The 22,203-nt window shown below is 40.2% G+C and overlaps 1 protein-coding gene across 1 annotated transcript; it reads left to right on the top strand.

Moving 5' to 3' along the window:
• Positions 1-1,633: 1,633 nt before the first annotated feature.
• Positions 1,634-21,285, top strand: LOC127582564 (uncharacterized). The gene is made up of 9 exons (XM_052037922.1): positions 1,634-2,012; positions 4,399-4,644; positions 5,118-5,362; positions 8,240-8,398; positions 9,766-9,868; positions 10,220-10,363; positions 12,451-12,645; positions 19,300-19,475; positions 20,629-21,285. The coding sequence occupies exons 1-9, from the start codon at positions 1,757-1,759 to the stop codon at positions 20,776-20,778; spliced, it is 1,674 nt and encodes a 557-aa protein (XP_051893882.1). The 5' UTR covers positions 1,634-1,756; the 3' UTR covers positions 20,779-21,285.
• The last annotated feature ends 918 nt before the right edge of the window (positions 21,286-22,203 follow it).

The following is a 22,203-nucleotide window of genomic DNA, read 5'->3' as shown; positions in this document are numbered from 1 at the left end:
TGCAAGACCAAGTCATCACTCCAACACTCGCCTCAATCTTTCTTGCCATGATACTGTACATCACCACCTCCTTTGGGCTTCTAGCTGCAGTGAAGCTGATCTATAGGACAAATGGGAAACTCTTCAACTTGTATTACCTTTATCCAAGAACCAAGGTTACCCAACCTCCTGTCATCAAGCTGAATACACTTGCTTTCAGATGCTGACTGCCAAGTCACCATCAACACTTTATTCCTTCCTCCATCCCCATCATTCCCTGCATTAAGGCCCTAATTGCATTCAGATGGCTCCACTGGGCTGGCCATGTTGCTAGGCTGCCTGACACCTCAAACAGGCAATCTTCTCCAAGCTCTGCGGTGGCGTGAGACAGCAGGTGAACAGAGGATACAACAGGAGCATGTTCTTAAAGCTGCCTTGACAGAAGGAAAGCTTCATTTCCCAAACTGTACCTCCCTGGTCAAGCACCTCCTGCCCCATGTGGCAGTCTGCAGGTCCCACTTTGACCTCCCCAGAACCAGAGTGGAAGCAAGTTGTACTGAATTCCAAGAGTCCACCTGAGAAACAGGTGAAGTTCTGTGTATGATTTTTGGCATGACACTTTCATGCTGTTTACTTTTAGCATTTTTCATTTACCTACATGTCCGTGCCTTGTCCCCTCTCCCCCCACCCGCGCCTGAACCCAGCCTGATGTGGTGTGATCATTATACCTAGTTTCTACCTGTCTTTTCCTTGACAAATGTTCGCTGACTAGTTACGTATTTCCCCCCTTTTTCTGTTTCATTTTACATTATTTCAAATTAGTGATGATATTCTTAATCCCATGTCAGCTATTCACATCATGGAATATTTGTACCTTAAACATTAGATTTGCATGTATTAATTCAGAAGCAGTTTATGTTTGAAAGAAAATTATAGTTCTGGAGACTGAAAACTGTGGTTCAGACCGATGAATGTGTGGAATGTACGTTTCAGCAAATTAAGTCGAAGGTTAGCATGACACTGCCCGGAGCTCCGCTTTCTTCAAGCCCATAGAACGATCAAAGACGACATTTACTGAAGTAGGACATTGAAGTAATCTCTCAACCTGCCTTTAAATAATCTAATTAAGAAATCTTCAACTGTTTTCTTTTATGGATACCGAAAGCGACAAACAGCTTTGAACTTATTTTAGATGGAAGCTCCACTTTAGATGGAAGCTCAGTCGTTTGATAAATTTGGAAACCCAACAGTCTCGCGCTAACAATTAATTCTTGCAACAAATGACTGCCGCCGTCTTGCATATAAAAAGACTTTGAACGGAAATATCGAATCGCATAGATGTATTGAATTACAAACTGATGGTACCAATTTATAAAAATGCATCAATGAACTTGGACCTTAGTTGATTTTCACGTTTCATTTTTGTCACCTTGTTTAAATTCGAGTTTAAATCCGGTTTATCGACATAATTAAATGTACCATTATAATTTTTTAAAATTCGGGATATTTCTTGTGTAAAATTGCAAAGGGTTATTAATGAGCATTGCCCCTTTAAATCTTTTTTTTGTGTCCTGAACACACTGCTCCGCAACAGCGTTAATGGCAGGTAACTTAGCAACGACCAAGCCTCGGTCTGCCTGGCGAACTGAAACACTCTGCGCCCCTTCGAGATGCCCAACTGGTGTTTGGAAACACATCCGCGTATGAACGCGGGACCCTGGGACTGGGCATCAAAAACTTCTTAAAGCAGCGAGGCGTGAAGACCGCTCGGGGGGCGATGGGTTGCGCCTCCAGTGTGAAGACAACTCGAGCCGCCTCCCCTCCACTGACGCTGGGAGATGCCCAAACACAGGCACTCATGCAAGGAAGGCTCGCTGCTGCCGACCGCCTGGGTCCTGCTGATCAGAACTCGAGCCCGAGGGGCGAGCTCGGCGTGGTGTGGGACGGTGCGAAGACAGACGAGGAGACCGGGGAACTGTTCTGTCAGTCCTGGTCACAGTTGGCCCACGGGACCGCTGATCCCAGCCCTAATGGTAAGTGCCTGCAGCAAAGCCAGAAAGCTGGTTATTTCAGAATTAAACTTGCTCTTGGACGGAAAAATTCCACGATTTCCAAAACAACTGAGTTATAATCGGCGTTAAAAGGTGAAATAGTTGAAGCAAAATATGGTGGATGTGCAGAACCTGAAGTATAACCAGAAATCTGCTGGACGTACTAGGGTCAGACAGCGCCTGTGGAGAGTGAAAGATGGTTAATGTTTCAGAACTCTGAAACTGGTATTGGTTTATTATTGTCACGTGTACCGAGATACAGTGAAAGCCTTTTTTCAGATCATTCCATACATAACCACATGAAGGTAGTGAACAGAAAATGCAGATGTAGTGTTGCAGCTACAGAGAAGGCGCAGTGCAGGGAAACGAGGTGCAAGGGGCAGAAGATAGATTGGAAGGTCAAGGATTCCAGTCCATTGAGAACAGCGCACGGGTGGGTTCCGAGGGCCCCGCATAAACTACCCTGCTCCAGAGACTTTGTTGCCCATGTGCCACCCGAGCTAACTCCTCCCTCGAGGTTTGGGATTGGTTCCAGATTAAGTTGGGGGGAGTTTTCCTACCCTTTGTTCAAAAGCACACCAGGTGAGCATTCACCTTCACGGGAGCTGTTTCCAAGCGAGAACTGAACAACTCAGCTTTCTGGGTATATGTATGACCGATATACACAGTAGATGAAATCTGTTTCAAAACACCTAACAATGCTGTACCAAGCAAATACAATTCAAAGTACTGTATATCAGACAAAACCCAAACTACCATTCAGATGCCCAGTCATCTGTACAAGGCACTATGAAAACTGTGTTTCTGCTTTGATCCACTCCACCATAACTCGGTCACTAGCTGCTTGAAGCACTTATCTTCCAGCTTTGTTGCTAACCACATTTAAAATGTAATTTAATTGGTTGTAAATGTTGAGGGACCTTTTGAGTACATGCTGCCTCACATTTGAATACATATAGTTTCTTTGGGCAAGAAAGGTGGAGGTCACCTAAATGGAGGTCACTTCCATGAAGGGGGCTGTTAAAATCCAGCTGTTGTTCATTGTAGTTGCATATTTCCTTATTCTCGTTTTTTTTTTAAAAAAAAAGGGAAATGAGGAGAAAATTCAGAACCAATTTTGCTAGACAATGAATGTGATTTTTAATCATTTATTATTCAATTTATACCAAAAAAGTACCCATATCACTTACAGTCTGTAACTTGAGCAGGAGTGGTATTAAGTTTTGAAAATTGTAGAAATAATGAATTGTTGCAGGATAAAATGTCAGCACAACATCATGGGCTGAAGGGCCTGTACTGTGCTGTAATGTTCTATGTTGCAGCAAAGAAGGGAACTGAGTCCATGCCGGCTTCTTTTTCCATTTTAATTTTATGTTGTTAACTTAAATTACCACTTTCAGTGACTACTCATCACAAAAATGCATTGAATCTGAAGCTATTCTGCGACTTTCACATTTAGATTTGAACTATACCAGAGCCTTTTGCCTACTAAATTCAACTCTCCATTCATGCTATGGTAGTGACTGAACACAGTGGAACTGCAGATGCAGCAACCCCAGTTCGATTCTGATCTCTAGTACTGACCATAGGAGTTTGCATACTTTTCATGTGACCGTGTGGGTTTTCCCTGGGTGCTCTGGTTTCCTCCTACATTGCAGAGATGTGCTGGGTATTAGGTTAAATGGCCACTGTAAATTACCGTCAGCATACGTGGGTGGTTGGAGAATCAGCAAGACATTATGGGCATGTGTGATAGAATAGGTTAGAAGGAAATGGATGGGAATGGGATTGATACAATTGATCAGAGAATCAGCATAGATTTGATGGGCCAAATAGTGGCCGTCTATATTGTAAAGAAATATTAAATTCTGTGTCTATTCAAAATAAGAACAGAAAATATGAGAAATATTCAGCAGTTTGGGCAGAATCTATGGAACAAGAAACAAGAGTTACCATTTCAGCCTCACTTCCTGTGGGTTCCAACATTTGCTGTTGTCGTTTCAGCTTCCATCTGCAGTTTTTGATTTTCTTTGTCTTTTTGTTGTGTCAGCTGATGGGGTGACATTGCCCAAATCCATATTTAGAATGAAAACAACTGCAAATGGCCATATTAAAAATTGGAATGGGCATAATTCATAATATTTCTGATCAACCTAAATATTTAATATTAAATAATTTCCTCCAATAATGTGATAATATATCAATTTATGCAACCTATCTAAGGCAGTTATTTCCAACTAGAGGAATTAGCAGTTGATAGTGGCTGAATTTTTCATTCCATCTTGGATCATATAGACCCTCAATCGAGAAGTTTATTGCAATAATCTTTCAACCTCTGTTTTGTCATGTGACATTCTTTCATTAATAGATTTGAGTAATTCCGTTACTATGGAGGATAACAGCAACATTAATAAAAAGGCCATGGGAGAGGAGCAGTATGCTTTGAAGGAGATTGATTCAGTTTCTGTAGTTCAGGAGCAATCAGTCAGCAAGGTTACTGTGGTTGTTCAGGAAGATGGAAGTGACCCAACATGGTCAGAAGATACCAGAACCCCAGATTCTGAACTGCACAACATACTACCTTGCGAGGGGGACCTACTGATGAGACACAAAGGTGAGAACTAGGTTCATTTTATCAACTCGGACACAAAAGTTACCATTCAGTTTTCTCTTTCCAATACTATTCACCCAAAACTATTCTGATCCTCTGAAGGTCTGAAGATGACTCTCACAGAATTGTTTCAGATATTGTATTCTTGCATGCCTTATCCATGTGGCCATTGTTTCTACATGAACACAATGTATATCCAGAATATTCATGGAAGCATTATAGCTAGCTTTAAGCATGTTTTCAACCATAGACTTGGCAGTATGGTGAGGCAAGGCTTGGCTGATTATTCTCCTCTCATTTTGAACCAAGGTGATGGATTTTTTATCTTCTGCTCTTCCACACTTGCATGCAAACTTTTTATTGATGTAATGAAATCAACAGTGTGATATTTAATGCATTAACCAATTGGATTCTTCCATGGACATTCAGATATTTCTTGTTTTATTTACTTTTTCATCGTCCAAATTCCTTGCCAGATACTTCATTTTCTAGGGCGACTGACTCTTCCAGCTTGCCCAATGACCTGTGTCCCCCGGTTGTAATCGATAATGGCAGTGGGCTGATAAAAGCCGGACTCTCAGGAAATCATTCTCCAGCTTTCATTTTTCCAAGTGTGGTTGGAAGGCCAAAGAACACGTCAGTGAATGTTTTTGGATCATCAGAAAGAGACACTTACGTTGGAGATGAAGCTCAAAGAAAACGCAGCATTCTTCACTTGATTGTAAGTGGAAAACTTGTGTGCGTAAATACAGATAACATTTATCAATCTTCCAATGTTAGTCTACCCTATTTTCCTTCCATTTTAATTTGACTCCTTTGTGGTCCCACATGACCAAGGTGATTTGATTGGAATCAAAACATGGCTTGCCTGGGTGCAGACCTGTGTTTGAAGTTAATATAAAGTTTTGTTTTAAAAGAGAAATAGATGTTTGAACTTCTATAAAACTGGTTAGGCTACAACTTGGGTACTATGTTAACTAATTAATTAGAACTGATGGCTGGCCAGACGATGTACTGGAGTTGCAGGGTGTGGGAACTGGTGGACCCCATTGTGGTAAGCAGTGATATATATGCAGTAAGCATTGGTTGCTCGAGGAACTTTGGCTTGGGGACAATGAGCTGGAGTATGAGACCCAAACTTCGATGCATCAGAGAGGGGGAGAATTACCTGGACATGATTAACCATCTCTAAATTGGCGATTGGTCAGGGGACAGGATGGTGTAACTGCAGAGAGGTGAGTAGAGGGATCCATGAAGTAGTTCCAGAGGAGCCTCAGCCCTTGTTGTGTCCAATAGGTATGAGGTTCTTGCTCCCTGTATGGACAAGGGTGGGGACTGCAGGGAGGATGTGCAAACTATCCTTAGCACCATGGCACAGGGAGCCATTCAAGTGGGGGAGAAAAGAAAATTGTAGTAGTCATAGGGGATAGCATAGTTAGGGGAACAGACACCGTTTAAAGGAAGTGGCTGCAGAGATAGTGGAGCCATTGTCTGAAAGTTTTCAGATCACTAAATTCGGGTAGGTACCAGAAGATTAGAAAACAGCCAATGTGACTCCCTTATTCAAAAAAGACAGAAGGTGAGGAATTGTTTGCCAGTTAGTTTAACATCAATGGTTGGCAAGGTGTTAGAATCAACAATCAAAGAGGAAATAACTAATCATTTATTAAAACTGAATATAATTAAACCTAGTCAATGTGGTTTAATGAGAGATAAATAGTGTTTGACATAATTGAAATCTTTGAAGATGTAACAAGGCTAGTTGGTGTAGTGTATTTAGATTTCCAAAAGAAATTTGCCAAGATGCCGCATAAAAGGCTGGTGCATAAATTAAAATCCCATGGTATTGGAAGAAATGTGTTAGCATGGATTGAAAACTCTGTCACATTAGAAGACAGAGTTGGAATAAATGGGTCCTTTTCAGGCTGGAGGGATGTAACTAGTGGAGCACTCTAGGGATCAGTTCTTGGTCTGCAATTATTTATTATTTACATTAATGACCTGAAGGAGAGAACAAAATCTAAGGTTTTCAAGTTTGCTGATATGAAAATAGGTGGAAGGGCATGTTGTAATAAGGACATTGTGATTCTGCAATGGAACTTGGACTAAGTGATGGGGAAAACCTGGCAATGTGCAAAGTGTGAGGTCATGCACTTTGGTAAGAGGAATCAAAAGGTGGAATTTTATCTAAATGGAGAGAGTGCACGTGAGTGAAGTTCGGAGGGATTGAGGTGTTCTAGTGTATGAATCACAAAAAAAAACAAACAGGTCCAACAAGTAGTTAAGCAAAGGACATGTTGGCCTTTATTGCAAAGGGCTTGGAGTTTAAGAATAGGAAGGTTTTGTTACAGCTGTGCAGGTGAGGCCTCACCTGGAATACTGCACCAAGTTTTGGCCATCTTAACTAAAAAAGGATATAATAGCATTAGAGGCTGTTCAAGGGCTAATTACTGGGATGAGAAGGTTGTTCTATCAAGAAAGGCTAGATAGATTGGGTTCATGTTCCTTGGAGTTTGGATGAATGAGGGGTGACCTTATTCAAACACACAAGATACTAAGGGGGCTTGACAAGGTAGGTGTTGAGATTATTTCACTAGTGGAAGTTCTTGAAACAAGGGAACATAACTACAAAATAATGGTCTGGTTATTTAAAATTGAGATGCATAGAATTTTTTCTCAGAGTAGTGAATCTCTGGGATTCTCTGCCCCTCAGGGTGGCAGAGATCAGATCATTAGATGTATTTAAAGTGGAGATAGAATACTTGAAGATCAAAAACTGACATAGTGGAGCTGAGGTCTCTATCGATCATCCATGATCACATTGAATGGTGGAGCAGGCTTCAGGAGCTGAGTGACCTATTCCTGCTCCTATTTTCTTGCGTTCTTGTACATTTGATTCTGGTCTCAGAACTTTAAGAAGGATGTGAGGGCCCAAGAGGAAGAGCAGATAAAGTTTAATATAATAATTTCAGGGATGAGAAGTTTTAGTTACCAAGGCCGATGAGAGATGTGGTTGTCCTCCTTGGAACAAAGTAGGTGTACAAAATCTTGCTAGTTTAAATAGAGAGAAACAATTTCCATTAGCGGAGGGCTTAATGGCCAGAGGATACAGACCTAAAGCACTTGGTGAGAGATCTAGTGATGAGGTGAAAGAATATTTACACAATGAGCTGTCATGATATAGAATGCATTGCCTTTGGATGAAGATTTCGCTATGGCTTTCAGAAAGGAATTGGATAACTATGTAGCTAAAGTAATTGCAGAACTATGGTGAAACATGGGAGTCAGTACAGACTGAATTGCTCTGTAAGTGGCTGGTGTGGACTCTTGCCAAGTGGCAGCCTTCTGTACTGTAATATTTCAATAAAGCTCATCCCAGGGGTATGAGGCAATGTTTGTTGATGGATGAAAATAGTGAAGGAAGATTGATTACCCAGCTCCTATAATTCTCAACATGGAAAAACTAAAGGTTTTCCAAAAATATTCAATTCTCTAGTGAAGTACAATCAATAGAAGTGCTGACCTGTTGCTTTGGGGAATTGTATACTGATGTTGGTGGTGAATGTCTATTCAAAAGTTTGATTGTGTTTGATTGAAGTATCCAATTCAGCATGGACTGATTACACATTGGACAGAAATGGAAGTTCTCTGGAGGCACACGTTTGAAAATGAACTGCGTGTTGACATTCAGGACCACCCAGTTGTTATGACAGAACCAACAAACAACCCGCAGAAGAACAGGGAGAAAACAACTGAGGTAATAAACTCGCAACCATCAAGATGCTCAGGGTAAAAGCACATTATCTCTAAACCCTTTTGGAATAGATCCTTAAAACTTGGTATGAATGCTTATGTAGTGGTTAGAAGCTACTCCTTTCCCCTCAGACATACAATCCAGAAAGGCTTCTTCCTTGATATCTATTAAAGGGCCTTAAATTAAACACACTTGAAGCAGTCAAATCAGTTCCCAACAGAACATAATACACAAGACAATTTAATTTAAATTTATGAAATTCAGCTCTGTGATAGACTGACAGGTAATAAAGTATCTTTTCCTCATTTTCCCTCAGACTTTCCTTTACTTTTAAGGTCCTGTCAGGCACCACCCCTGGAGAATATGCATAGAGTGAACCATTCAGCCCCTGGGACCTGTTCTGTCATTTGGTTAGATCATGGCTGATTATTACTTCAATTCCATTCGCCTGCCTTTGTGTCCTAACCCTTGACACCCCAAACTAACAAAAATTGATTGATCTGTCATAAAAATTTTGATTAATTCAACACCCAGATTCTTTTAGGGAAGTAAATATCGAATTTCCACTATTTTTTTTCTCTGAAAATCACTTCCTCATTTCATACTTAATATTGGAGGCAGGCCATTTCAAGATCATGCCTCCACATTCTAGGTATGCTACTGAGGAATCTGTTTAATTGACACATGTAAAATTGAACTTTATCATTTTAAACAGCTTGATTAGGATCTCCTCTAAATATTTTAAAAGTAGGGGACTACGCAGTCTGTTTTTATAATTTAACTCCTCGTATCACTTTGGTGAATCAGAGCTCTAACTATGCTCAGGCCTCTATAATCAGCTTCTCCATCCAATAAATAACCAGCTTCTCCATCATGGCTGATCTTTCACCTCAATGCTATTTTCCTGTACTAACCCATTTCCCCTGGTTCCCTTAATATCAAGGAATCTATCGATCTGTGTCTTGAATACTCAGTGACTGAGCCTCCACAGCCCTCTTGCCCCCTGTATTTGCCTCTCTCTTTCTGAAACCTTTACCAATATTGTAATACATGGTAGACGGAATGCACACAAATTCCATCCCTCTGAGATGGTGCTTTGGCAGCTGATAATTTTCCATACTACAAGTTAGGGTTAGAATAGTTTTTTTTCTCTCACTGCCCACCAGCGCCCCCCCCCCCCCCCCCCATTTCTCATTTCTTTTTCTTTGGAGCAGACTCGATGGGCCGAATGGCCTACCTCTGCTCCCTTGTCTTGTGATCTTGTGAAACGCTTTAGCTAACAAATTAAAAATATTGCACGTTATTTTGAGTTAATTTCGTCCAGGGTTAAAACTAACAACCAGTTGCATTTGTTTTTTTTTCTAAAACAGATTCTTTTTGAAGCATTCCAAGTTCCTTCTCTACTTCTGGGGATCCAGGCAGTGCTGGCATTACACTCCACTGGCAAAGTTACAGGAACTGTCATTGATTCAGGTAGCATCTTCTTCTCACTCAGTGATCTCAGAAACATTTCTGTTATTTTTTTGTAGTCAAGTGCTGGCAGCTTCGGGTACTTCAGTCAATGGTATAACTGTGTCCATAATCTTTTGGAGATGTGGACTTTAAACTGATTACAGAGGAAGATGACTGGGAAAAATCACATTTAACAAATTGTTACTGATTTGCTTAGTTTTCAAGATTCACACTTAGTCCATAAGCCATCTGCCACAAAGGTAAAAAGTGTTTTGCATCTTTGAGGGAGAATTTTGTTAAAACAATGCAATGCGCCTGCAATGAATAAAACAATTACTTCACAAAATACAACTTTCTTCTTTCTGATTGCAGGATCTGCTGTGACACACATAGTTCCTATTTTTGAAGGAAGTGCTTTGAACAACACTCAGCGTGTGTACCTGGGAGGAGAGGACCTGACGGAGCACATGATGAGATCCCTGGCCGAAAACAACAGCTGGTCCTTCACCTCCAAAGGTAATAATAACGTACCATCATGAAACTCAACTGGCCCATTTAAGGACCATGTGGCAGTACAACAATTTATTTCTTAGGCATAAAACATCATCCTTATGTATCAGCAGATGTGTTCCTCTGCCAGGTACAATTAAACATCAAGATCCACAATGGTGTAAAATGGGTTAATGAAAAAATATTGTATTATCATGATATTCGGTGAATTACTTTGCCTTCTTCAAAAACAAAATCAAATGGTTAAGAGGAATATTGGCCTAGGTGAAGTTGTTAATTTGGCATAAGATAGTTTGTTTTATTTTAATTGGAGTTTCTTGTATTACATAAAAATTAAGTGTAAAGAAACAAGCCAAATGGCCCGATTTTCATGTGTGGCTGTAATTTTTCTGCCAAATGAAAGGCTTCCTCCCTCCCTCCCTCCCATCTGCTGTTTGCAGATTGGGACCTTAGTGGCTGACGTGATACAAAGTTTATCAGCTGAGTCTTGAGCTTTCCAAAAGCAACATTCTATAAATACTGGAATTCTGAAATAAAAAAAGAAAATGCCAGAAATACTCAGCAGATTAGATCATATCTGTGGAGAGGAAATTGGGGTTTAATGATTCAGGTTGATGACCCTTTATTAGATGAAAGATCATAGACCTGAAATGTTAACTCTGTTGCTCTTTCATCTTCTCAAAGACAAAACTAAACCATGCAGCATAGGAGGAATTTAAAACAATCATTATCATTAGCCAAACTAATGGGACTGAAGGCTAACGGGTCTCCTGGATCTGACTACTTATCCCAAGGTTTTAAGGGAAGTGGCTACACAATGGTGGATATATTGGTTGTGATCTTCCAAAGTTTGTCAGAATCTGGGAAGTTCTCAGAATTTGAAAGCTACAAACGGAGAGACAGAAAGCAGGAAAGCATGGGCCATATAACCCATCATCTGCCTTTGGAAAGTACTGGAATCAATCATTAAAGGAAGTAGGAATAAGATATTTTGAAAATCATAACGTGGTTTATGAAAGGGAAATTGCTTAATTATCTTAGAAAACTGCAATGAGGATGCAATTAGCAGAAAGAATAATGGGGAACTAGTGGGTATGGTGCATCTGGATTTGCAAAAGGTATGTGATATGGTGTCACATGCAAAGTTATTGCACAAGATAAGGGTTCAGAGTTTTGAGGTAATAATATTAAAATGAACAGAGGATTGGTAAACTAATGGAAAGCTGAGAGAAGGGATAAATGGATAAAATTCAGGTAGACAAAATGTAACTAGTGGGGTTCCACAGGCTCCAGTATTGGAGCCACAATACATAACCTACATTATTGATTTAGTTGAATGGACTGGTTTATTTGGATAGTATAGCAGTGCAGTTGGTAGTGCTGGTGCTTCATTGCCAGTGATCTGGTTTCAATCCTGACCTCCGATTCTGTTGGTGTGGAGTTTGCACATTCCCTTGCGAGTGTGTGGGTTTCCTCTGGATGCTCAGATTTCCTCCCACATCCATGGGCAATTTTGCAGGAGTTCCTTGGTAATTTTGTGAGACTGGTATGATTGTTACTCAACAACCATAACTATCTTCCTCTGTCAGGTCTGGCTCTAACCATGGGAACACTATCACCCGCCTAAAGCCCCACAACAAGCTTAGCTGGGTATCTAATCACTATTCCTTCATTGGCACTGGATCAAAATGCTGGAACTACGAACAGCACTGGGAAAATACCTTAATCATGGACATCTCTTGTTCAAGAAGACAGCTTGCTCAAATCTCATAATGAACAATAAAAATACTAGATTTTCAGTTTTTATGGATAAAGTATGAATGCAATTAATGTTTTGGGAATTGATCCCAAGTTTACTTAGATACCAAAGGAAGATCAAATTGAAAAGGGTTGGTTCCAAGAACCAACTGTCCATTTCCCACTCCCAGATTCTGCCTGACCTGCTGAGTTTCTCCAGATCCCGGCATCTGCAGTCTTTTGTGTCTCCAAATGTGTCTCATTGGTTTTGAGAAATCATGACCTACTGGCTATAAAGCCTGTAGATGATTTGCTCTTTAAGTTTCCTTATTTTGTATGATTTTCTTTTTCCCCAGCTGGGTTAGATATTATCAGAAATATCAAGGAGAAATTTTGCTACGTTGCACTAGATTTTGAAGCAGAGCTCCAGAACTTCAAGAATAATCCAGATGGAATAAAAGAAGAGTATGAGCTTCCAGATGGGCAAAACATGATCATCACAAACCAGAAATTCAGCTGCCCAGAAGTCATGTTTAAGCCATTTTTAATAGGTAACTGGTTAAGATGTTTGAACCCATCTCTTCCATATTTTTTCTGTTTGTGGACATTTGACTCCAGAACAACATTTGGCCTCCAGGAAAGGCCAGCAGCCTTGGAGTACTCTTTTGGCTCATGGAACCCAACTTTGCGATAGGGTATGGTCCCAAAACTATAGGCTGAGATGTCTCTGTCGTCTTCATACTCCTTTCTACATTATGCGTATGAAATGGGAGTATGAGTCATCCCTTAGCCTCAAAACTTGTTTCCTTCTGTGCACCATGCCCTCTCAATGTCCAAAAATCTATTTTGGTAGTGAATGTACTCAGTGTCTCTATCTCCACATCTCTCTAGAGTAGTGAATCCAAAGATTCATGGCCCTCTGAAACAAGTTCCTCTTCATCGTCATTGTAACTGAGTGACACCTTACTTTAAAACTGTCTTCTAGTTCTAGATTCCCTAGGAGTGGAAACATATTTTCATTATCTACTATCAATCACTCTAAAGGTCATCGCTCAACCTTCTAACTCCAATGAGTTTAGGTCTAACCTGTTTAATCAATCCTCATAAGACAAGCTTTTCAACCAGGAATCAATCTAGTGAATCTTCCCTGGACTGGCTCTAGTACAAATATTTCTAAGGAGATAAAATTGAATGCACCAAATGGTGTGATCTCACCAAAAGCCTTGTAAAGTTGTAGGAAGATTTCCCTAGCTTTATACATGCTGATTTTGTTTTATGTGGGGCACCACCTATATCCCGTTGAGCTGTGGTATTTCATAACCTCTCTCGATTTAAACAATATTCTGCTTGTCTATTCTCCTCATCAAAGTGCATTTCCCCACTTTATACTCCATTTACCAAATCTGTGCCCACTCACTTAACCTATTTACAACCTTTTGTCCAACTTTCTGTCCTCCTGGACTTTCACACCCTCCCTCCTTGCATCATTATCAAATATGGCTGTAATGCACTCAGTGCCTTCATCTATTGTAAATAGTTGAGGTACTAGCATTGTTCCCTGTGGCACTCAACTAGCTGCAGCTTACCAACCTGGTTTTATGTTTTCTATTGGTTACCCAACCTTCTAGCCACACCAGTGTTTAATATCTGCAAATGCTATGATGCAATAACTTCTATTTTTCCCCCCTTCTATGGCAGTCCCTCAGGATCAAAGATGACTCTGGTTTTGTGTGTTCTGAGGTGACTTATGTAAGAACCATAGACTCCGCAGGAGATCGCTGACGGGGCAGGTGGGTGGGTAGTATGTGAGGTAGTGTGATCCTTTCACCATTTATGTTGGGTTTCTGTGCGTCCCAATATGTGAACTTCAGGTTCTCAATACCATCCCCAATCATCTTCTCCACTTTGAGCAGCAATAGACCAAGATTCCTAGTAGTTAGCAGTTTGTTTGTGGATGACACGAAGGTTGGGGGTGTTGTGGATAGTTTGGAGGGCTGTCAGAGGTTACAGAGGGACATAGATAGGATGCAGAGTTGGGCTGAGAAGTGGCAGATGCAGTTCAACCCAGATAAGTGTGAAGTGGTTCATTTTGGTAGGTCAAATATGTTGGCGTAATATAGTATTAATGGTAGGGCTCTTGGCAGTGTGGAGGATCAGAGGGATCTTGGGGTCCGAGTCCATAGGATGCTCAAAGCGGCGGCACAGGTTGACTCTGTGGTTAAGAAGGCATATAGTGTATTGTCCTTCATCAATCCGGGAATTGAATTTAGGAGCCGAGAGATATTGTTGCATATATAGGTCCCTGGTCAGATCCCACTTGGAGTATTGTGCTCAGTTCTGGTCGCCTCACTACAGGAAAGATGTGGAAGCCATAGAGAGGGTGCAGAGGAGATTTACAAGGATGCTGCCTGGAATGTGGAGCATGCCTTATGAAAGCAGGTTGAGGGAACTCGGCCTTTTCTCCTTGGAGAGATGGAGGATGAGGGGGGACCTGAAAGAGGTGTATAAGATGACGAGAGGTATTGATAGGGTAGCTAGTCAGAGGCTTTTCCCCAGGGCTGAATTGGTGGCCACACGAGGACATAGGTTTAAGGTGTTGGGGAGTAGATATAGCGGAGAAGTCAGGGGTAAGTTTTTTTACTCAGAGTGGTGATTGTGTGGAATGGGCTGCCGGAAACGGTGGTGGAGGCGGATACGATAGGGTCTTTCAAGAGACTGTTAGATAGGTACATGGAGCTGAGTAAAATAGAGGGTTATGGGTAAGCCTAGTAATTTCTAGGGTAGGGACATGTTCAGCACAGCTTTGTGGGCCAAAGGGCCTGAATTGTGCTGTCGTTTTTCTGTTTCTAAATGTTACATTTCTATAAGAGGCACATACTTGAATCTGCCAGTATGTGATTCAGGCAGGTACCTGTCTGGTAACCTCTCACATGGAAGAGTTTGGAAATAGAATGCCTGTTTTACGAGTTTGGTATTGGGCATGTGACAAATGTAACTTCAGACTCAATGGTGGGGATGTAGGAAAGGACTCTAATATTGGTTTGCTTATCCTTCCAATGACTATGGAGGATATTGCAAAAGCAGCTTTGGCGGTATCTTTTCACTGTCCCGAATCATCTACTGTAGACAGCTTGGGTTTCAAAAGTGTATAGGGCTGGTATCACTGCTGCAAGTAGACAGTGAGTTTTGTGTCAGATTTGAAGTCCTGATCTTGAATTTTTTTTCCTTTTAATTGATGAAAGTCTGCTGGTACATCGAAGGCGATGATGAATCTCATCAATGTTTGCCTTCCCTAAGAGATGGCACCTGAGATAATATGAGAATCTTGGTGTGAATTTTCATTGCCAAAGGAAGGTGGTGTTCTTTGCAGATAGACTAGTAGAGGGCCTATGTCTTGCTGATGTTGAGTGCAAGGTCCATCCTCTTGTGCTTTGGTGAAGGAGTCAGTGATGGTTTGAAGTTTGGGCTCTAAGTGCATGGCAAACATCATCATCTGCAGTAGTTCTGCTTGACTGCTGAAGTTGGAGCGACCTTGGTTCAGGAGTCCAGTTGGTGTAGGGTACCTTGAAACAGGATCACTGAGATGTCTCCCCTCTGGCGCCCATGGTGGTGGTTTAAAGAGTTTTGCTAATTCTACAGATTAGTTCCACTCCTGTGGAAGGTGCAGTATTGTGGTAAGAAAGATTTAAAAAGTGTCAGGGCAGTGATGTAGTTGTTTGACACTAGTCCATTGAGATAGGCTCTGCTTAGGCTTATTGGTTAGGATCATGGCTTGCATACCACTATTAAGCAAATGCACATCAGAGAAGAATATCTGTGGGCAGCTGAATGTGAGGAGAGTACTCCACAGGATCTATTGGGTAAGAAATCAAAGGCTTTATTGAAGTCAAAGATGACCACATATAATTGATTCCACTCCTTGCATTTCTGAGTTTTGTGGTGAAGATGTCCACTGTGCCTTGAGATGAACAGAATCAACACTGATGTGGGGAGCAGCTCTTCAGTTTCTGGGTAAAGGGAGTTGAGGAAGATCCTGGCCATGACTTTCCCTGTGGGAGAGAGCAGGTAGGCCCTTCTAGTGTTGAGTCAGGTCTGTCTCCTTACTTGAAGATAGTTACCAAGTATATCCTCCTCTTCCCAAATGTAGAGGCAGAGATTCACTATATCTTAGAACTTCAGTAGGACTACCCTCTGCTCCTGAGGCCTTGTATATTTGTTGGGAATATGGCCTTTGACTACTTGTCAAGCAGGAGTACAGCAAGGCTGGACTGAATAGGTTAGTGTGCGATGAAGTCAAAGGTGTTCACATCAAGGGAAGAGGTCTACAGAGTGTACCCTCCAATGGGCATTGACTTCTCCCTCGTCCTTGATTAGTTCACCAATGTTCTTTTAACGTGGGGTAGTTATTGCACACCAGCAACCATATGAACTTGACAAAGTGAGTATTTGATCTAATGGCAGGATCTGAAACATTCAAAGTAAAACTATTAATCCAGCAAGCTTGGGACTTTGGTGCCAGTCTAGCAGATTTTCCAGACTATTGGGTGTTATTCCCATAAATACTCCCAACTCACTTTTCAGGTTCTTGCCCCGAGTGGTAAAGAAGGTCCCCCTCAGCTCCTCTCTCTCCTAAATCTATGTCCTCTAGGTTTATTTACCCCTGATATGGGGAAAAAGTTTCCTGCAGTCAAGACTTTCTATACCCCTCATAATTTCATATACCTCAATCATGTCCCCTCTTAACCTCCTCTGCTCCAGGGAGAAAAGACCTACCTTCTCCAGTTTCCCCTTATAACTGCTCCATCCTGTGAATCTCCTCTGCACCCTCTAGTGCCATCACATCCCTCTTGTACCTTGGTGACCAGAAATGCATGCAGTACTTCAGCTGACATTTTGTAAAGTTGGAGCATAACATCCCTACATCTGTATTCAATGCCCTGACTAATGAAGGCCAGTATCCCATATGCCTTCCTAACCACATTATCTACCTGTGTTGCCACCTCCAAGGATCTTGGGACTTGTACTCCAAGGTCCCTCTGTTCCTCAATACACCCCAAGACCCTACAATTTAGTGCTCACAAAATGCATCACCTCACACTTGTCTATGTTCCACTTTACCAATAAATCTACCAATCTTTGTGTTATCCATGAACTTGCTAATCTTGCCCCTCGCATCCAAGCCATTCATATATATTGCACCTAACAAGGGTCCCAGCACTGTGGGACATCACCAGTCACAGGCATCCAATCACAAATAACCACCCACCATCACCCTTTGCTGCCAGTTTTGGATCCAGTTTACCAACTTCTAACCCTTTGAATCAATCACCCATGTGGGATGTTAAAGGTTTTACCGAAAGCCATGCAATCACATCTACTGCCCTGCCCTCAAAAAAAATTCAATCAAGTTGGTCTGACAGGTCCATCCTTAACACAGCCAATTTTAATTGACATATTTAAGATGCTACACAGTAGAATGATAAATTTTCCAAGGGAATGTGGGAGACAGAACCAGGTGAGCTTCAAGGTGACATAGCAAGCAGTGCTAACTGCTGAACCATCTGCTTGCTGTCCTTTAACAGCATTACTTGTTACATGTTCACTGAGTTCGAATTTATCAAAATAACTTCCCTTTCTCTGCTTGATTTATCGCTTTAAATTTCCTACTTCCTTAATGGATTCCAGCATTTTATTTGGAGGTTATCAAACTAACCAGCCTATATTGTCTCCCCACTTTCTCCAATAGATGCATTACATTTGCAGTTTTGTCAGCTGCTGGGAAACCCTTTCAAGAATAGAAAAAATTTTGCATCCACTAGCCACACAGGCCTTTTTCAAAGACCTAGGATGCAGATCTGGGGTACTTTTCAACCTTTAGTTCTATTACATGTCCAACACACCAGGGCTACAGCTCTGTGCTTCCTTTAAACTTACTGGGTTCACTAAGTTTAGTGTACTGCTAAGTAACTTGTTTTAAATATAACAATAAGCAAATTAAGTGTGTTGGAGTATTTGATTGGAATAATATCCAATAGGCTGGAAAATCTGGGGATTTGGTACTACCAAAGTTCTGAGCATGCCAGTTTATCAGAGTTTTATCATGAAAATGGATCGTGAGCGATTCTATTTCCTGTTTGGTTACCCCCCCCCCCCCCCCCCCCCCCAAATCTATTTTCTGTCTTTTAGTCATCTTTTGCTAGTTTCTAAAATGTTTGCAATACTTTGGCCTGCCACTGCTTACTTACTTTTTAATCTATTTCCCTTATCCAGTTGACAGGTACAGAGAGAGTTGTCTGAAGACCAAATAAATATCAAGGCGGCAGATGCTGCAGTTCTTAAAGGTCTTCTACCTGAAATATTAACTCTGTTTTACTTTCCATAAATGTTACCTGACTTGTTGAGTTTCCAACATTTTCTGTTTTTATTTATGACTCTAAGATGCACATTTCCCAATCTGAATGTAAAATTCTTTCTTACACTGATCAACCTTTACTGAGTCATTTAATCCTGACTTAGTATATATGACCTGATCCATGATTGGTGTGCTGTGTATTGTTCCATATCTTTCACATATACACTAAACTCATTCTCAAATCTACTTTTGTAATTTTGATTTGTCCAATCTATAGGAAAATTAATCACTCAAGTTTATTCCAGTACTCTACGTGCAAGCCCCTATTATTTCTGTGATTATAAACTATCCTAATGCAGCTGTTAGGGTGGCCCACAGACTATTCCCACCAATGATTTCTTTCCCTTCGTGTGTGTGTGTGTGTGTGTGTGGTGTTTTTTTTTTTTTTACACACACCAACCAAATTGATTCTACATCTTCTGAGCAAAGATAATTTCTCCACAGAGGTACCTCTGCTCCATTTGAAATATCAAATCAGCACTGGTCATTGAGCAACCACATCTCTAAGTGGCTATCAAATCATATCCATTCACATCTATTGAGATATCAATTCATCTATCTTCTAAAATGCTGCAAGTTTGCAGATAAAGTATCTTTCAATTTTTTTTTCACACACACACACACACACACGCACTCAATCTCTCTAAAGTAAAATCCTGAAGGGCCTTTGACCTGAAACCTTAACTCTGTTTCTCTTCCCACAGCTGTGGAATTTCTGAGTATTTCTAGCATTTTGTATTTTTAAAATGGTACATAAATTATACCTTATTGATACAATTCATTTGAATTTCAGGCAAGGACATTCAGAACTTACCTGCACTGGCACATTCTGTGATTGAACATTGCAATGAAGAGATCTGCAATGAGATGTATGCCAACATTGTCCTGGCTGGTGGTAACACTATGTTTAGAAACATGGGAGAGCGAATTCAACAGGAGATGACAGACCTTGTAAAACCAGGAAAGAAGGTATCTTTTCCTAATTTTCCATTTAAATGCTAGAATGTGCAGTGCCTTGGTGTGTATAATTCCTGGACCACCTCATACATGGTTTACGATGTCATTCTTCTAGCAAGTGCCAGGAATAGTTACTGTATGCTGTTTAATAACAGCAAAACTTTTTGCAGTTAGAGTCACTTATTAGGCAAATTCATATAGTTAAATTGTATGTTAATAAAATGGCCACAGCTTGAACAAAACTTTTACCTTTTTCAGATCAACCCAAACCACTTCCTTACTGCTATAGAGCAAACACTGGCACAAGTCTTGCACTTTCCCTTAACTTTTTAATTTCTTAACTCAATATAGATGGAACAAGTTAGTTACTTAAAAACACTAATAAGTTGGGACCATCAAAATTTTAAATCTCAATTTAGACACAATTGTTGTTAAGAAGTGAATTTCAAGTTCAGCTTGAGAGAAGGCTATTCATTTTACTTGAGGACCAGGAACATTGGTATGGAGAGCAACATTCCTTAAGATAATTCTGTCTAATAAATTTACAAAAATAATTAATTGAAGGAAGAGGGTCTCACTTCAAACAAATGTTTGAGATAAACATAGGTGTGATTGGCCTCCTTTTGTGTTATAACATGCTATTATTTCTAAGTATCCGTATCCCTCCTTCCTCCTTTAATTGCCCTAGCTGCTAAGGAAGCATCTTGTTCCATATTGCATTTGAGCATCTGTTTATACTTAAAGTCCTCATCCTATCTCTAACAACGAATATTTAAAATCAATTAATCCAGAAGGAACTACTTTTCTTGGCAGTTCATTCCACAAAGAAAATTAGAGAATAAATGTAATCTAACCTTAAGAAACCAAAGTGAGGTTGTGTCACCCATTGGTCATTTTGTCTATTCCAGTGATTCCAAACATGCTTAAGTGTATTCTAGTTGCATCTCACAAAGAAGATTCCTATATATTCAGTGGTTGAAGACTTGCAAACCCACTGGTCCTACTGGTATTTTCTGTCCAGCAAAGAGTAGTATCTATATTACCATTCACAATCGATCTGCAATTTTCCTCCTGCTTTATTGTAATTTAAAGATATACAATTACTGAACTATTTTTTCTGGTCCAAATATAGATTAAGAAATATTTGTTTTTCTCCCCCCTCCAGGTAAAGGTTCTTGCACCTTCTAACAGGAACTACCTTTCATGGAAAGGAGCGTCTATTTTGGCAGGTCTTTCCACTTTCCACCAGATGTGTGTAGCTCGCCAAGATTTTGAAGAGTATGGAGTAACTGCTTTGTATAGAAAGTTAGTTTAGCAACACAAGGATAAAAACTCTGAAATCCAAAAATACCAGCATTATAATCTATCAAACAATGGCAAGACACAAGTGGCCAATATGTTGCAAGCAAGTCGTTCATTACCGAAAACTTGTTTTTGAATGTACTAGCACAAGCAACGCAACATTATTTTAGATCTTTGGTGTGGGGATCAGCAAAAGGTACTGGAACTATTCAACACCTCACTGACTGAGATTTCTGGTTGTGTACCATTTGTTCGTATCTTGAGATCAGCTATATCATTAACAGCTCAAATATTCCAGCTCTCAATCCCCAGTGCTGTATCCAGGCAAGTGCTGAATTTTTAATCCCATTTTACCTCTAACTTCTTACAAAATCGTTTATTCTTTTATTTGTAGACTATTGGAAGTATATTCATGAGATCCAGGGGATGAACAACATTCAAAATTAAACCATTAGAGTAAAATACTACTTTTTCCTCAATTTGGGAGAGATCCTAAGGGCAAGGCTCCATAAGGTTTAACAGTTTGTAACTGTTCTGCACCCAAGTCTTTTGACTTGTAACTGTAAAGACCCTAACTCTCAGGATTTAAACATGTTTGACTCAGTTCAAACAACCTGTGCAGTTCTGTATACAAACTGAAAACTTACTTCTAAAACAATTTGTAATCCAAATCATGTTTTGTGCAGTGTTTTCTGCAGGTATGAGTGGCTCGTGTGGATAACACAGAATCTTAACCTTAATGGCAACTGGCAGAAAATTGTTAGTCTGTAACAAATAACTTCAGATTTATGGTTTATACAATTATTCAAAGTAACTGACTAAATAATTTTCCTGATATGATTTCTGCATAATTTCTTTGAGTTTGTCAGTAATACAAATTATTGAGCAAATCTGAGGAATCTATGTATATTAACATCAGTTGCAGAAGGCTTCAATAACTAAGAGTTTTACTCTTTCCTGCTAACCTACAGGTAGGATTAGCATTCACTGAAAGCCCTTACAGATTAATTGAATGGACCTTAAGTCTGCAACTAGAAAATGATGTCCAATCTTTGAATGAAATGTGACAGATCAGGTTATTTTGCTTGTAGGCTTGTCACTGAAGTGGAAAACTAGCAATGCATTAATAAATCAGAGTATCAGCCATAGCAATCATTAACACAAGCAGAGGTCTGCAAGGTCAAAGGGCTTCTGAAAGAGATGGAAGGGAGAAGCAGATTAAATTTCTTACTGCTCAAAAATAATTTAAATTGAGAAAGGCATCCTGATTTTCATAAGTACTAAAAAGTGTTAACTGTTTAGTGTTAACTCTTTGACCTTTGATTTTCCTGAATTCTACAAAATAGCACCATTAGAACCTTTTGTTCCTAAATTCAAACCTGCTGAAAGTCTGACTGCACAGCTTTGAACAAGAACAGGAATTAAACTCTGATGAAAT

The sequence above is a fragment of the Pristis pectinata genome, chromosome 24 (genome assembly GCF_009764475.1).
Source record: "Pristis pectinata isolate sPriPec2 chromosome 24, sPriPec2.1.pri, whole genome shotgun sequence".
Taxonomy (NCBI): Eukaryota; Metazoa; Chordata; class Chondrichthyes; order Rhinopristiformes; family Pristidae; genus Pristis; species Pristis pectinata.
This window is presented reverse-complemented; position numbering and strand designations above follow the sequence as displayed.